Source organism: Trachemys scripta, chromosome 11 (genome assembly GCF_013100865.1).
Source record: "Trachemys scripta elegans isolate TJP31775 chromosome 11, CAS_Tse_1.0, whole genome shotgun sequence".
Lineage (NCBI taxonomy): Eukaryota > Metazoa > Chordata > Testudines > Emydidae > Trachemys > Trachemys scripta.
The window spans coordinates 14,356,341-14,372,040 of record NC_048308.1 but is presented as its reverse complement, the minus strand read 5'-3'; the positions used below and the strand labels follow the sequence as shown (position 1 = coordinate 14,372,040).

The 15,700-nt window shown below is 40.7% G+C and overlaps 1 protein-coding gene across 4 annotated transcripts in view; it reads left to right on the top strand.

The window, feature by feature from the left end:
* Positions 1-15,700, top strand: part of DPP10 (dipeptidyl peptidase like 10) — an 827,330-nt gene that overhangs the window by 484,989 nt on the left and 326,641 nt on the right. For all 4 annotated transcript variants that reach the window (XM_034785374.1, XM_034785373.1, XM_034785376.1 and 1 more), the window contains exon 2: positions 12,516-12,630. In XM_034785374.1, the coding sequence (XP_034641265.1) occupies positions 12,516-12,630 (115 nt within the window). The remainder of the gene's footprint in view (positions 1-12,515; positions 12,631-15,700) is intronic.

Sequence of the window (15,700 nt, the reverse complement as noted above, 5' to 3'; positions counted from 1 at the left end):
TTTAATTGTACCATTTATCAAATCCTTCACTTTATATTTCAGTGTTATAAGTCAATAAATATTGCTCTGTGTTACCCTCAATCAGTTAGAAGGGGGTGCGGTGTTATGGGAAAATTGATGATTCTTCAGTGCCAATATTTCTTCTTTAAACTTGGGTTTTTCCATTCAAAGTCCAGTTTTGTTTGTAAATGCTTAGAAAGAAATGTCATTAGAAATGTTCCTGTCAATGTATTTTGAGGGGCATCTCAAATTTAGGGACTTGATATTTAGTTGCTTTTAATGATACCTATTAATAACATAATAATATTTCAATATTATTTATTATATATTTATTATAGTTCTGCTGCATGCTTTCACTCATGATTTCTCTCCAGGAGGTGGTGAGGGAACAGTATTTCTATATTTTCACTGAAGGCTTCATAAGATGATGCACCATTGTCAGAGGCTGCAATGAAATGTTTGGAATCACCATGTACCCTGTCTGGCCAGACTAAGCCTCTTCTTGCACAGAACCCCCGCACTTTTCCCTGAAGCAGCCCCGTCAAAGGGAGGGAGAAGTCAACATGTACTGCTGTAACGTCCCACTGATGGATCTTCTGCTTGGAGGGACCCTTACTCAAGAGTTTGCATCAGTGCACATAGACATGTTTGTATCACTGAATACTACAGCACTGTGTAAACTCAACTCAAACTGCAAAAGCCTAAGTTTGACTCTGAGTAGCATTCACAAACCAGCAGAAGCTACCTTCATCTGTGAATTTTCTGTATACAGTATATATAATTTCCTGTATTTGGTGAGCCACAACTTTAAGAAGAAACTGCTTTAGATCAGTTTTAGGTTCATGGAGTTTATACAGAGCAAGTCACATAGTGGAAACCACATGGTAACTCTCCTAGGTATTGGATTAGTTTAGCTCATACCACATTACCAGGAAAGTTCAGAGCATCTCATCAAAATCCATTTTCACTTGTTTTCCAAGGGAGAAGTACCTCTTTTTAGTTAAGAAGTCTGTGTCAGCTGAAAAAAGTTGGGCAGAGGTGCAGGGACCAAAAACCTTCTATCCTTGCCCTTCTGAGTGACTGATTCTGGCAGCTAGTGTCCTAATACCTAGCCATTATTACCTCAGTTAATTACCTCTTCCTGCTTTTGGGTCTTGTGCATTTGTGTTCTGGCTTCGTCAAAATACAGTCGTATTATGTTACAACCTTCCAGAAAGAGTGTTTTGGGTTTTTTTTTTTAATCTAACTTCTCTGTATCTATGCTGTGGAAATAACATTTTCCATCACAATATTTATTTCCCTGAGTTCAGAATTATGACATCAGAGTTGAGGCCTCATGCCACTTCTGCTATGGCATATTAATGAACTGGTTTAGTCCAGTTCAACTGTATATAAATTCATTGAAACTAAACCTTATCTATAGTTTTGTAGTGGGTTTCAGCCCTGGGAAAAGTAGTTTCAGTAGGAACCTTTACGATTTCATGGCCCAACAATCTTGGAAAGGTTTGCCTTGCTTTTCTACATTACCATTTGTTCCTGAATATTGTTACCTAGAATGTATGCTCTGTATTGATTCATGACTCAAACTGAAGGGCGAGGTAGACACGCTGAAGGGTAGGGATAGGGTCCAGAGACCTAGACAAATTGGAGGATTTGGCCAAAACAAATCTGATGAGGTTCCACAAGGACAAGTGCAGAGTCCTGCACTTAGGATGGAGGAATCCCATGCCCTGCTACAGGCTGGGAACCGACTGGCTAAGTGGCAGTTCTGCAGAAAAGGACCTGGGGATTACAGTGGATGAGAAGCTAGATATGAGTCAACAGTGTGCCCTTGTTGCCAAGAAGGCTAACGCCATATTGGGCTGCATTAGTAGGAGCGTTGCCAGCAGATCGAGGCCATATCTGGAGCATTGTGTCCAGTTTTGGTCCCCCCCAATACAGAAAGGATGTGGATAAATTGAAGAGAGTCCAGTGGACAGCAATGAAAATGATTAAGGGGCTGGGGCACATGACTTATGAGGAGAGGCTGAGGGAATGGATGAATGGACTATAAGGTGGAGAAAAAGCTGGCTAGATAGTTGGGCTCAATGGGTAGTGATCAATGGCTCCATGTCTAGTTGGCAGCCAGTATCAAACCGAGTGCCCCAAGGGTCAGTCCTGGGGCTAGTTTTGTTCAATATCTTCATTAATGATCTGGAGGATGGCGTGGATTGCAGCCTCAGCAAGTTTGCAGATGACACTAAACTGGGAGGAGTGGTAGATATGCTTTGGGGTAGGGATAGCATACAGAGGGACCTAGACAAATTAGAGGATTGGGTCAAAAGAAATCTGATGAAGTTCAACAAGGATTAGTGCAGAGTCCAGCACTTAGAAGAATCCCATGCACTGCTACAGACTAGGGACTGAATGGCTAGGCAGCAGTTCTGCAGAAAAGGACCTAGGGGTTACAGTGGACAAGAAGCTGGATATGAGTCGACAGTGTGCCCTTGTTGCCAAGAAGACTAACGGCATTTTGGACTGTATAAGTAGGGACATTGCCAGCAGATCGAGGAATGTGATCATTTCCCTTTATTCGACATTGGTGAGGCCTCATCTGGAGTACTGTGTCCAGTTTTGGGCTCCACACTACAAGAAGGATGTGGAAAAATTGGAAAGAGTCCAGCGAAGGGCAACAAAAATGATTAGGGGGCTGGAGCACATGCCTTATGAGGAGAGGCTGAGGGAACTGGGTTTATTAAGTCTGCAGAAGAGAAGAGTGGCCCCGGGGGGATTTGATAGCAGCCTTCAACTACCTGAAGGGGGGTTCCAAAGAGGATGGAGCTCGACTGTTCTCAGTGGAGGCAGATGACAGAACAAGGAGAAATGGTCTCAAGTTGCAGTGAGGGAGGTCTAGTCTGGATATTAGCGAAAACTATTTCACTAGGAGGGTGGTGAAGCACTGGAATGGGTTACCTAGGGAGTGGTGAATTCTCCATCCTTAGAGATTTTTTTTAAGGTCTGGCTTGACAAAGCCCTATCTGGGATGATTTAGTTGGGGTTGGTCCTGCTTTGAGCAGAGGGTTGGACTAGATGACCTCCTGAGATCTCTTCCAATCCTATGATTCTATGATATGCAACTCACACTGCTGACATTTATGAGATTGTTGTGAAACATGTATAAATCCAGTGCTGTGGTAGTTTATAGGCAGATGATATTTTGAGCTTTAGAGAGACTAGGTGAATGAAGTAATTTATTTTATTGGATCAACTTCTATGGGTGAAAGACAAGCTTTTGAGTTTATGCTCTTCTTCAGCTCGAAAGCTTGTCTTTCTCACCAAGTTGGACCAATAAAAGATATTACCTGACCCACCTAGTCTCTCTAATATCCTGGGATCAACATGGCTACAACAACACTGTATACAATTTTGGTCTTTATTACTTTCGGGCTAGATCCAAAAAGGTTGGTTGGACTGAGAGGTTCAACGGCTAACGTTTAGGTGTCCTGCCACTTAGTGGAATCCAAACCAGCCCCAAGTTAGGCTCCCAGGCTCCCAATACAGTGCATGAGGAGAATTAGGTGCCTAAGAATGGGATTCACAAAAGCCAGTGAGTTGAGCAGGGAGTCTCCTCAGCTATCCAGTAAAAAATGCTGAGGGGAGGGATGTCACCTAAGCCCCATCCATCAAAGGGAGTTAAGTGCCTAACTCTGGACTGCGTGCAGATACCTGCCTCATCTCAGGATTTCCAGCCATGAACCCTCTCTTGAGTTAGGTGTCCAAGTCAGATCAGTCAGTTCTTTAATGCAAAAAAATAAACCCCAAGGTGGTCCCCTATCCCCTTATATCTATAGCCATGAGCAGCGGGTGGAGCCCCACTTCGGAGAGGCTAGACCCCAGCTTCCACCCCTTTCATCCCTGCCTCCCGCGGCCCGAGGAGCCTCAGGCCAGCCAGAGCCCTGATCCTCCCCACTACCTGCTCAGAGGAGCCCCCAGGCTGGATGGAGCCCCAGAAGCCGTGCCTCCCCTTTGCAGATCCCAAGCTGCCCTGCGAAAATTCAAAAGCTCTTCTCTTCTTCTCTCTTCCAGAATAAGAACCTGAGCTTTTGCTATGCCCCAAGTAGGTTCTGAGGTGGTTGAGGATGCAATATGTGTTACTCAGCACTCCGGGTTTAGCAGTAATCTCCCTGGAGTCCAGGGAGTTTACTAATGAACCCAGGAAGCTGAATAGCACATACTGCCTCCTCAGCCGCCCCAGAGCCTACATGGGGCATAATAAAAAGCAAAAATTTCCCTCGTGCAACCCACCAAACCCACAACCGGGGTCCCACGGCGGCAGCTGCACTAGGGGAGGCCTATTATACCTGCTGCCCATGTCTATATCCCAATAATTAAAACACTCACTGAAGATGTGGGAAACTTCAGATCCCTGCTCTGCCTGATTGGGAGCAGAGACTTGAACTAGATCAGACTGTCTAGATAAGTGCTCTAATTGTCAGGCTATAGCCCAGCATATTCTCAGTGTTTCCTGTTGGAGCTGTTCATCTTTATATAAAATATTTAAATAGTCATTGGGCCAGAGAGAGTGTGACTCTCTAGCCTGGTGATTAGAGTATTCACCTGGAAGATCCAGGTTCCTGCTCCTATAAATATTTAAATATTTTATAGAAATAGGAAGTGAGTGAGATAGGTGGAGAATGCCTAGTCTGAAGATCTGCTGAGCTGTTTGGGCAATGTCAGGACTTTGCTTTGTGCATGAATACCAGCGGAAATTTAGATACCTATGCAATTTAGGCAGCATCCTGGAGTTTTTATATAATTGGACATAGGCACCTAAAGTTAGTTCCCTTTGTAGAACTAACCCTTAGTTTCCTGTCCTTTGTTATGACAAGATTCCATTGTTGGTTGCAAGACACTGTGTAGTCATTACAGGGAAAAGGGGAAGGCAGAATATTAGAAGTTACTGATAATTCTAAGAAGAAGATGAAAAATTCAGTTTTCTAATAAGATTTTCCAAACCAAGTTACTATACTAACTCAGCATGTTAAAGCAATGCTATTGTTTCACTATCCTGCCCAGTTTTATACATGCTTGCAAAAGAAGTTATGCCTTAAAGGCTTTCATGCACATTGATTAACAATAAAAATTGTGTAACTTAGAAGCCTTTAAAAAGAAAGCTGTGAATTGTTTCTGGTTGTGTTAATTACAAGAGGGATTGTGAGTTTATACAACTAAATAATTGCTACAGATGTATTTTTGAATAATGTTCTATTAATGTAAAATTATTCTCTTTTCCTAACCCATGTTCCCAATTCTACTTTAAAGAAATTGGCTTTTCTAAATGATGAATCTTTAAATTGTAAACCTCAGATGAACAAAATATCTGTATATGAATTGAATTTAAAGAGAATTCATTTCCTGTATCTATTACCACATAAATGTATTATTTCTATTGTGGTTTGACCCTGGGCTCCTTCTTAATAATCATCTTGATGGAGATTTAGGCTGTCTCTAAAGTGTAGTATATTACAGAGATATCCTTATAGTACTTTGGGTGGGAAGTCCAGAGTAAGGAGGAAGAGGGGGAAAGGTCTCATATTTATTATTTTTCTACCTGTATTGGATGTACAAAGTCAAACTAGATGATAAATATCTGGAACATTATTTAACATTAATCTGGGTCTTGGTGGAGATCAGAAACATCTGGAGCATTATTAAATGTTGAGTGTAATAAAGGTGCAAAGAGGTAATGTAGAATGCTGCCAATTGTGTCATTCTATGGTATTACATTACATAGCCAAAGAGAGCTTTATAGTCAGATCAGGGCCAAAGTGAGCCAGAAATGACATATGGCTCAGAAAAAAAAATGACAAGAATAAACTAAGCTTACTTGCTGGAAGAAAGCCAGATGCATTTTCTGAGCTGTATTGGCAAAGGCCAACATTGTTAAATACCCCAAAAAATTACTGCAACACAAGGCAGTGGTTGGTGAAACTGGTTTGAGAGATTGAGGCATATTATATAGGTATCATGGCCCTACATCTCTGCTGTATTGAGAATGTTTTATACTGTACTATCAGCAGCCCAAGAGCAAGCATAGCTATCCACAGGAGGATTAGCCAGTGTTAAAATGGTTGATCTAATGGTCCCTTCTAGACCTTAAAATATATGGATCTGTGAATCACTCTAGCATAAAGGGGAATCTCTGGTGACATAGAGCTGGTGTAGTGGCTCTTAAATCATTCCATTCCCTGTGGCTAGCATAGGGGACATGGCTGGGGGATGAGGGACATGGCCATCATGTCTCTAAGACCTCTGGTGATTGCTGTCCAAAGTAATCATCCACTGGGGCCATTGGCGGCTAGTGTCAGTTCAACCAGATTTTAGGTTATGCTAAGGGCCCAGCCTGGTGCACAACTGGCCTCCTGCCTCCTGAACTTTACTGTTTGCTCCTCAGCCATAGTCCAGGAGAGCTGGCAAATGTGTTATGTTTACCTAGCGTAGGCTTCTCTTTAATGTAACTGCTTTTCAGTAATGTGTCTACTTACATTTCTTTCAGAACTTCTAAGAAAAAAATATTCAGTCATTTAAAAATAATACCAAAGTAGTGGGTCAATTGTCTATAAGGCATTCCATGGGCTTGCAGCCAAATCCATCCTAAATTCTGCATCCTTGGGACCACCTTGGTCCCTTTTCGGGTCATCAGACCATGCTGCTTATAGACCAAAGGGCCTGGAATTTACAACATGGAATACCTGGACCAGACCTCCAAAATGAATTCAGAGTAGAGATGAGTGGCTAACCTCTGAGGTGCTGAATATGAAATTCTCATAAGCACTCCTGACCAGGGCTAAAAGGATTTGCATGTGGTCAGTCAATTAGTGCCCCGTCAATCAATAAACTGTGATTGGCAAGAACCTAAATGTGGAAAGCAGCCCTGTACAGACTGCCATAAAGCTTCAGCATCTTTGGGTACATCTACCCAGGGATAACAGACCCATGGCTGGTCCGGTTTAGGTGACTTGGTTTCACGGGGCTAATGAAAGCTGTGTAGATTCTTGCAGGGTCCCAGACTAATGTCTATACAGCAACTTTTCAGTCCAGAGCCTGATCCCCATGAGCCCAAGTCAGCTGACCAGGGGCAGCTGTGGAGTTTTTCTCGCTGGGTAGAAGTACTCTTTATTTCTATCCTCCTTGTGTATTTTTGGGATAACAGTTTATAGCACTTTCCCCCTGAAATACCATCCATATAGTATTTTCACTGAAGTTTTGCAAGATCTTATTTCTAGGAGAATGGGACTTAGGGACACTGAAGCCCTGGACTGACTCAAGTTCTTTCCGCAGCCTGAACATGACATCTCTGTGTCATGTCCTATCTCTACACATTTTAATTTTCGAAGGTTTTATTTTTATATGATCACATAGCTGTGAAGCTAACCTACACTAATCGATGCAAACAAAACCACCAAGCACCAGGATACTGTTCCTGCATATGAAACTAAAAGGGGTATATCCACAAGGTGCTGCTTTTCCTTATCCCCCATGAGACACTTACTGAGAAATTGCTGTGCTGCCATATAATACCTGTTTTCATGAAGCCAGTCTGACAGCAAGTTATGCCCTTTCCCTTTAGGACTGAGTTCAACAGAAATTAAATGCAGACATTGACACAGCAGAATGTTATGGATTTGGCTTTTTTACTCAACTGAGCTATTTATCAGAAAACTTAACTGGCTAGTAGAACCATTTGAGTCTGTATCTGTTTGGACCAGCCCTATGAGAGGAACAATCCACCCTCATCCCATCTTTTCGCAAGCCTTTATGTTGAACTTGTGGACACATATTATCTTTCTACAGTCACAGAACTCATTTTTTAAACAAAAGCATTTCCTGGATTAATTTATATCTATGCAGTATCTGCAGTTCACCAACCCAGGGCCTAAACCTTACTCAGAAAGTTAATTTTTTTCTTTAAAATATTCTGCCTCATCTGATGCTGTGGAGAGAGAGGAAGAGTTATTTCTTTATCCTGGGTCAATGTATTTAACTTTTAATTTTACTTTTTCTTACTGCTTTAGGACTTTCCTTATCTGATCAACAGCAGACTAGCTGTTAGTCCCAAAATCCTATTATTTCTCACATCTATGATAGTTGGTTTCCCCTGAGCATGCTTACTGAAATCCAGTTGGTGCCTCTGCCTTTTACTGCTTCTCAGGAAGGCCTTTGGTAGGCCATTGACTTCAGTGGAGTCACTCCTGTTCTATAGTGGCATGGAAGAAGCATCAGGTCTCTCATCTCTACATTTCTTTATATTGGTCTTTCTCTTACAATACTCTCTTGCCTGAGGGTATTTAAAATGTTTTCTTTTTTATGCAACAATATTTGTTTCAGCAAAGAAAGATGCTCGGAATACCATAATCTCCCCCCACCCCCACAAACAGTGTTTAGAGCCCTATGTACAAAGAACTATGATTGTCATTTCTAGCATCTGTTTGTTAAAGTCATTCCCTCGAAGTAGTGATGTGCACAATTCACTGGGGATGACTACTTTTTTTTTTTTTTTCTTAGCATACATATTTTAATTGGTAGTCATGATCTTAAACAGCTATTAAGTTCCATTATCTGATGGCTGAACAAAGGTTGTATTACTTGCCTTTTATAATGACTTCCAGAAGAGAGGTCCAATAACTGGGCCCTTATTCACCAGAAATGTCCCACTATAATCAGCAGGATTTTCACATAAGCAAGAGCAATAGGATTGGGCCCCAATTAATTTCTAGAACATGATACACTTCTACCCCGATATAACATGACCCGATATAACACGAATTCGGATATAACGCGGTAAAGCAGCACTCCGAGGGGAGTGGGGCTGCGCACTCTGGTGGATCAAAGCAAGTTCAATATAACACGGTTTCACTTATAACATGGTAAGATTTTTTGGCTCCCGGGGACAGCGTTATATGGAGGTAGAGGTGTAATACTTTATATAGTGTTACAAAAGGGGCTGATTGTTGGGATAGCCTTCGAGACCTCTTCCACTCAGTTCCCCGAGAACTCAGTTCAACCCTGGTCTCATCACTCAGGTTCCTTTAATGGAATTTGATGTAGTAACCCAAATTCCTGCACCAACAGCTGGTGGTGTGAAGCTAATGATCTAGACCAGGGGTAGGCAACCTATGGCACGGGTGCCGAAGGTGGCACGCAAGCTGATTTTCGGCGGCACTCACACTGTCCGGGTCCTGGCCACCGCTCTGGGGGGCTCTGCATTTTAATTTAATTTTAAATGAAGCTTCTTAAGCATTTTAAAAACCTTATTTACTTTACATACAACAATAGTTTAGTTATATATTATAGACTTATAGAAAGAGACCTAAAAACGTTAAAATGTATTACTGGCACGCAAAACCTCAAATTAGAGTGACTAAATGAAGACTCGGCACACCACTTCTGAAAGGTTGCCGACCCCTGATCTAGACTTTCCTAGTAAGCCATGCACCTACAGCGGGGGCCAGGAGCAGCTTTGATACGTGTTTAACCAGTTGCAGTGAGTCAGAAGAAGCTGAAGAAAAAAAGCTGTAGGTAGTTTTGGCTTGTGGGTCTAGGTTGGTCCCTGGAAAACGCTGAGTCGCCTCTTGACCCAGAGCGGAGGTGCTGGGCCTAAGGATTCTCCAAGAGTGGGTTGCTTTCGTGCTCTTTGTTCCCAGCCATGCTTTAAAAATCTGGAGTCTAGTACATTTGTATCCTGATTTCTGTCATTGATTTCTGCTGCGATCAGGAAAATGAGATGCAAGACTCTGAAAATCTGCCACTGTTTGGCGGTGAGGCAATGATAGTTAACCTTTTAAGGCGTTGTGATTCGATATCATGTTTCCTCAGTACAACTCTGTCTCTCCTAGTCCTTTCTATTAGTTTAAGTGTGAAGATAATTATGTATTTCTCCAAATTTTAAATGGCTTATATCTATTGGTGAAAGTGGAGAAAAATGGTTTGTTATACAGGAATTCAGAATTCTGTCCACCAATATTGGACTCACAGAGCCATATATATTAATGTTTTTGTGGGGCATGAAGTGTGATCTGTATGCAGTAAACATAACAAAATGGCACCTACATATTAGCACCTATGAAGGGGTTAAACTGTGTACAACAATGCAAAAAGTGGGATTAGCAGCCCTTGCTACCACATAGGGGAATTGTGCTTGTCCATCTGTTCTGGACTGAACATTAATTGTTGGTGAAATGTCAGAAACTGAAAGCCCTGAGGTCAAATTCCCATCTCATTTAACGTGTATGCAACTTGGTTTGAATTAAGTGGGGTTGTACTCATGAAGTGAGAGTAAGATCTAGTCCAAATATTTACACTAATAGCATAAAAGTGACTGCTTGCCTACTGCTTTCCTCACTGTGCCCTTGTGCAGTGTTTCACAGTTGTTCAAGGCACATGTGCTAAACTGGAGCATTTAAACTGACTTCTTTCATAAGGCAGGATCTGGGCAAGAAGAGGTCTTTAAATTTTCTCAGGTGCTAAACTGTGGAAAGGAAATTACAAAAAAATAAAAGGCAAAAATTGTGAAGGTTGATTCAAGGAGTATGCTGTATTAATTGTTATAGGACAGGGAGAGAGAGTGATTTGCCTTGCGTTACCAATAAATATGCTCACAGCCAGCCATGTGCACTATGTTGGATCATGTCTGATGTATACATGTAACACACAAGTCAAAAGCATTGGGTTAGGACTCTTATGGACCTCAGACATTTGGGATGGGCTTGTCTGACTTGTATGAGTATGAGGGAAAGAGAAAGTGTGACTCCTTTGAGTGACTTCTCTTATTAAGTATATCCAACATATTGTTTACTGTCTCACCATTAAGGGAGTTCTCCTTTGGCTTGGGCAGTAAAGGCTTCTGGTTTTGGTGCTGAAAGACCCTTCTAAGATCCCATGAGGCCCATGTGGTTTGTTTGTATCAAAGAATGTGGGTTGTCACAACATCTTTCTTGCCTCAGATGTTTGCAAACTTGTTCAGAAACAATATTCTGCATGTGCAAAAAAAAATATTAGTATTTATTTGAAATTACAAATTACAGTGGGCTGCACCCTTTCTTTGCTCTGCGTGACTACCCTATTGGCCAAAAAAACAAAAGAATCCTAAAAGACTATCCATGAACAGAACCATGCTCATCTCTCAGCCTGCTCCCTCCTTAGTAGCCTGAGAAAAAGAGAGAGAAAAGATGGCTTTGCAACATGGCCAGAAGTTTAACAAATCTGGGCACTGGTGGGTCAGGGAGAGCAAATTCTAAAACCAAGGACCCCTCACTATGTCAGCAATTTCCTCTCATTTATTCCATGAATACTCCATCTCAGGTGGCTCTGCTGATCTCGTCTATGACCATGTGTCACAGAGAGAGACAATCTCTCAGGTGTCCAGGTCCCAAACCATTTAAGGCATTTATAATTTAAAACTGACACCTCAAGTTCTACTCAGAAGCTTATTGAAAGCCAATGAATATTATGGTGCACCAGTTTAATGTGCTCCCAAGGTGCAACTCAGTAAATAGATCACAGCATTCTGCACTTGCTTCAACTTCTAAATACTCCCAAAATGTAATCCCTCATAGAATGTATGATAGCAATCTAATCTTGAGATGACAAAGGCCTGGATATTTGTGTTAAGGTCAATATCAGAGAGAAAAAGTTGGAACTTGTCTTGCCAGATGCAGATGGAGAAAGTGCTGTTTCATGTGGGGGAGGGAGAGAGGAGAGAGCAATACCAACCATGTACCACCTTGATGTATTTTTCTATTCTATACTGCGATGGTGCAGTATGAAATCCTAGACAAAATAAAAACTATGCATTATTTCTGTTGACAAACCTAAAGTCCCATTTGGCTAATGTTAACAGGAGCTACACGTGTAACCAAAGGAGAATATATGCTTACATGGAGCAGTAGTTACAGAAGCATTCATTTAATATTGTTACAAATTACTGTTGATTTTTATGAGTGATAGGAGAGCAGTTTGCAGATGAACTACTGTATAGAGGAAGAAATGCTGTTCAATTTAAGAAGGAATACTTTGAGCCTTTGGCAGTTTTGTAAATGTTTTTCATTACAAATAAGAAGTTTAACATTATACATTAAAAGCTTGTGTATTTAAACCTTTATGGTTCCTACCACTTTAGGTAGAATTACAGTAAATTGCCACATTTTATTTCTGTAATTATCTTGTAAAAGTGCCAGTTGATATTGTCCTGAAGTTTATGTTCAGCACACATTAACACCAGTCATATTTTGGACAGCTTGTATAAGCTCAATTTGATTGTCTCTTAGGGAAATAAAATTGTTTAAAAAAGACATCTCTATTAAAAAGATCTAGGAATTACGTACTTTTTGAATAATTAAATGAACTACAGAGAGGAGAAGGATGATAATCAGCTCACATATAGTGTGATTATAACAATCTGCAGAATCATTTCTTGTATTAATACATTTTTCTGGGATTATATGTAATTATGAAACATTTTTTTTTAATCTCTGTAGGAGCTTGGAAGTAACAGCCCTCCGCAGAGGAATTGGAAGGGAATTGCAATTGCACTGCTGGTGATTCTAGTTGTATGTTCACTCATCACTATGTCTGTCATTCTTTTAACCCCAGGTAATCTCTTTGTCTCTCTCTCTCTTTCTATATATATATATATACATATATATATATATATATATATATATATATATATATATATGTGTGTGTGTAATAAAATGTAATTTCTTACTGAAGACATTTTGATTCATAATGTAATCTTGAAAATGACTTAAAAGTATAACATTAACTCTTGTCTTTGCGCATTTTACTTCTGACTACTTGAATTTCAGTATCCCAAGCAGGCACAGAATGACCTAATTGATGCAAAGTTGGGACCTGCCATTATACACCCACTCAAAATCCCCCTTGGCTTCAGGATATGTGAAATTAATTAAAGTCATGCATGGTTGCCTCCTAGTGTATTTTCAGATCCCTTGGTATATATAGAAAACTTGGTTTTAAAATGTGCTAATACTGAACATGAAATGTTTATATCCAGCCACATCAGTGTATATGTGTCTCTCACTGTCATATATACACAATAAATCAGAGAGAACTGAAGCTATTTATTTAACAACTGATTTGCAAAAATAATATGAATATGCCTATTAATCAAGTCCTGGACAATGTAAGTTCCTACACATGGAGGGTTTGATTTTGCTGCAAGTTCTCTTTATTCTAATTTATCCAAGAAATATTTTTAGAGGAAATCCTTTTTCTGTTGGGATAGCAAACATTTAAACAGGGATAGAAGCCCAGATAGAAGGCAACATATGTTGCAAAGAAAAGAAAAATATCATTGATTTCTCCCAATCAGACAGAGGTTATTTAAAATAAGTGAACTGAGAAGCATATATCAGTGGTAAATATTGGTCTGAAAATATTCTGTATTGGAAATGTTATTCATTTGGTTTGTATTTGAATGTGCTTTTTAAGTTGCATAGTCTTGGAATTTGCAAACCATTGATGAAGCTATATATTTTCCTGATTAATTTTCACTCAGTTGCATTTGTATATTTTTTGCATAATTATCTAGTATACTTTAAGAATCAATATGTATATAATCAATAATTAGATGTTACGAATTCATTTGTATATTTTAGTACTTGAGGTTTAGGTTAATTCAGCATTAATTGAATCATCACACTGGAAAGCTTAGATATGATGGACCAAATTTAAGTTAGACTCCTAACAACCCTGTTAGTCTTCCTTAGCCTATGGTTATGTTGATGTAATTTACACACTATGGAGCTGGAAGAAAGTGCAAACAGGTTGTGAAAAAATCCTATAGCTCATAACCAAGGGACAAGTAGAGGTGCTATCTGGGCAAGTAAAAGAGTCAGATTATCTGGCCACTGGAAAAGGGCTACAAAGTAGGCAGAGAATGGGCTGAATGATAGCAGGCACAGAAGCTCAGACCTGCTTCTCAGACAGGGAGGTGGCCAGATTGTCTGGGAAAGGAGCAAAGAGGATGAGGCTGCCACTTGGGAGGAAAGGTGGCTGAACAGAGCATGCTGGAGTGCTAGACTGTGCTGCTTTCCCTGTATTATGGAGATATCCACTATGTACACCCAAGGTTGGGAAGCTTGTGGCCACCACGCTCAAGAGAAAATGCAGGGTAGTGGTGGTTGATGACTCCCTTCTAAAGAGGGCAGAGGGCCTGAGCTGGCATCCCAGGAGATGTGGTGCCTGCCAGGGGCCCATATCTGAGATGTTATGCAAAGATTGCTGAGGATCATCTGGCCCTCAGACTATTACCCCCTGCTGCTCACTCAAGTGGGCAATAATGATACTGAAAGATATGACGCTGAACAGATCAGAAGTCACTATAGGACTCTTGGGGTAAGGGTGAAAGAGTGGGGGCACAGGTGGTGTTCTCTTTGATCCTTCCAGTCAAGAGTAGGGGTCCCAGCAGAGAGAGACATATTCTGGAGGTGAATGTATGGCTGCACAATATTGTTGCCAATAGGGCTTTGTCTTCCTTGAACCATGGGATCCTGTTCCAAGTAGAGATGGGGTCCACCTTTCAAGGATGGGGAAGAGTATCTTAAAATTCAGACTGGCTAACCCAGTGGGGTGGGCTTTAAACTAGGTTTGATGGGGCAGGAGACAAATGCCCACAGATAAGTCCAAAACATGGAAATCTGGGTGAAGGGTAGGAATCTGTGGGGAACATGAGAAATTGCAGCATGGACAAAGGAGAGACAAGGAGGAATATAGAGTAGAAATCTAATAATCATCTTAGATGTCTGTATACTAGTGCAAGGAGTATGAGGAATAAACAGGCAGAACTAAAAATATTAGTGAATAATTACAAATGTAATATAATTGGCATCACAAAAAATTGGTGGGATAATTTACAACTGAAATATTGGTACAGAAGTGCTCAGGAAGGACAGGCAGGGAGAAAAGGGAGGAGGTGTTTCCTTATGTATAAAACAAGTATATGTTTGCACTGAGGTTGGGATAGAAGTGGGAGGCAGACCTGTTGAAAGTTTGTGGGTAAGATATATGGGATAGAAAACAAGGGTGATGTCATGGTAGGGTGTCTCCTATAAACCACCTACCCAGGAAGACACGGATGAGACTTTTTAAAAACAACTAACATAATCATCCAAAGCACAGGACTTGGTGCAGATGGCTTCAACTATCCAGACATCTTTGGGAAAATAAGATAGCAGGGCACGAATTATTCAACAAGTTCTTGGAATGCATTGGAGACAACTTTTTATTATCGCAGGTGGAGAAAACGACTAGGAAAGAGGCGATTCTGACAAACAGGGAGGAACTAGTTGAGAATCTGAGGGTGGAAGGCAGCTAGCTTGGGTGAAAGTGATCGTGAAATGATGAGGTTCATGATTATAAGGAATGGTAGAAGGGAAAACAGCAGAATAAAGACAGTGCACTTCAAGAGGGCAGACTTTAGCAAACTCAGAGAATGGGTAGGCAAGATCCCATGGGAAGCAAGCAAAGGGAAAAAAGAATTCAGGAGAGTTGGCATTTATTTAAAGAGACACTATTAAGGGCACAAGAGCAAACTATCCTAATGCATAGGAAAGACGGGAAGTATGGGAAGAGGCCACTGTAGTTTAACCATGAGCTCTTCAATGACCTGAAACTCAACCAAAAAAAAAAAAAAAAAAAA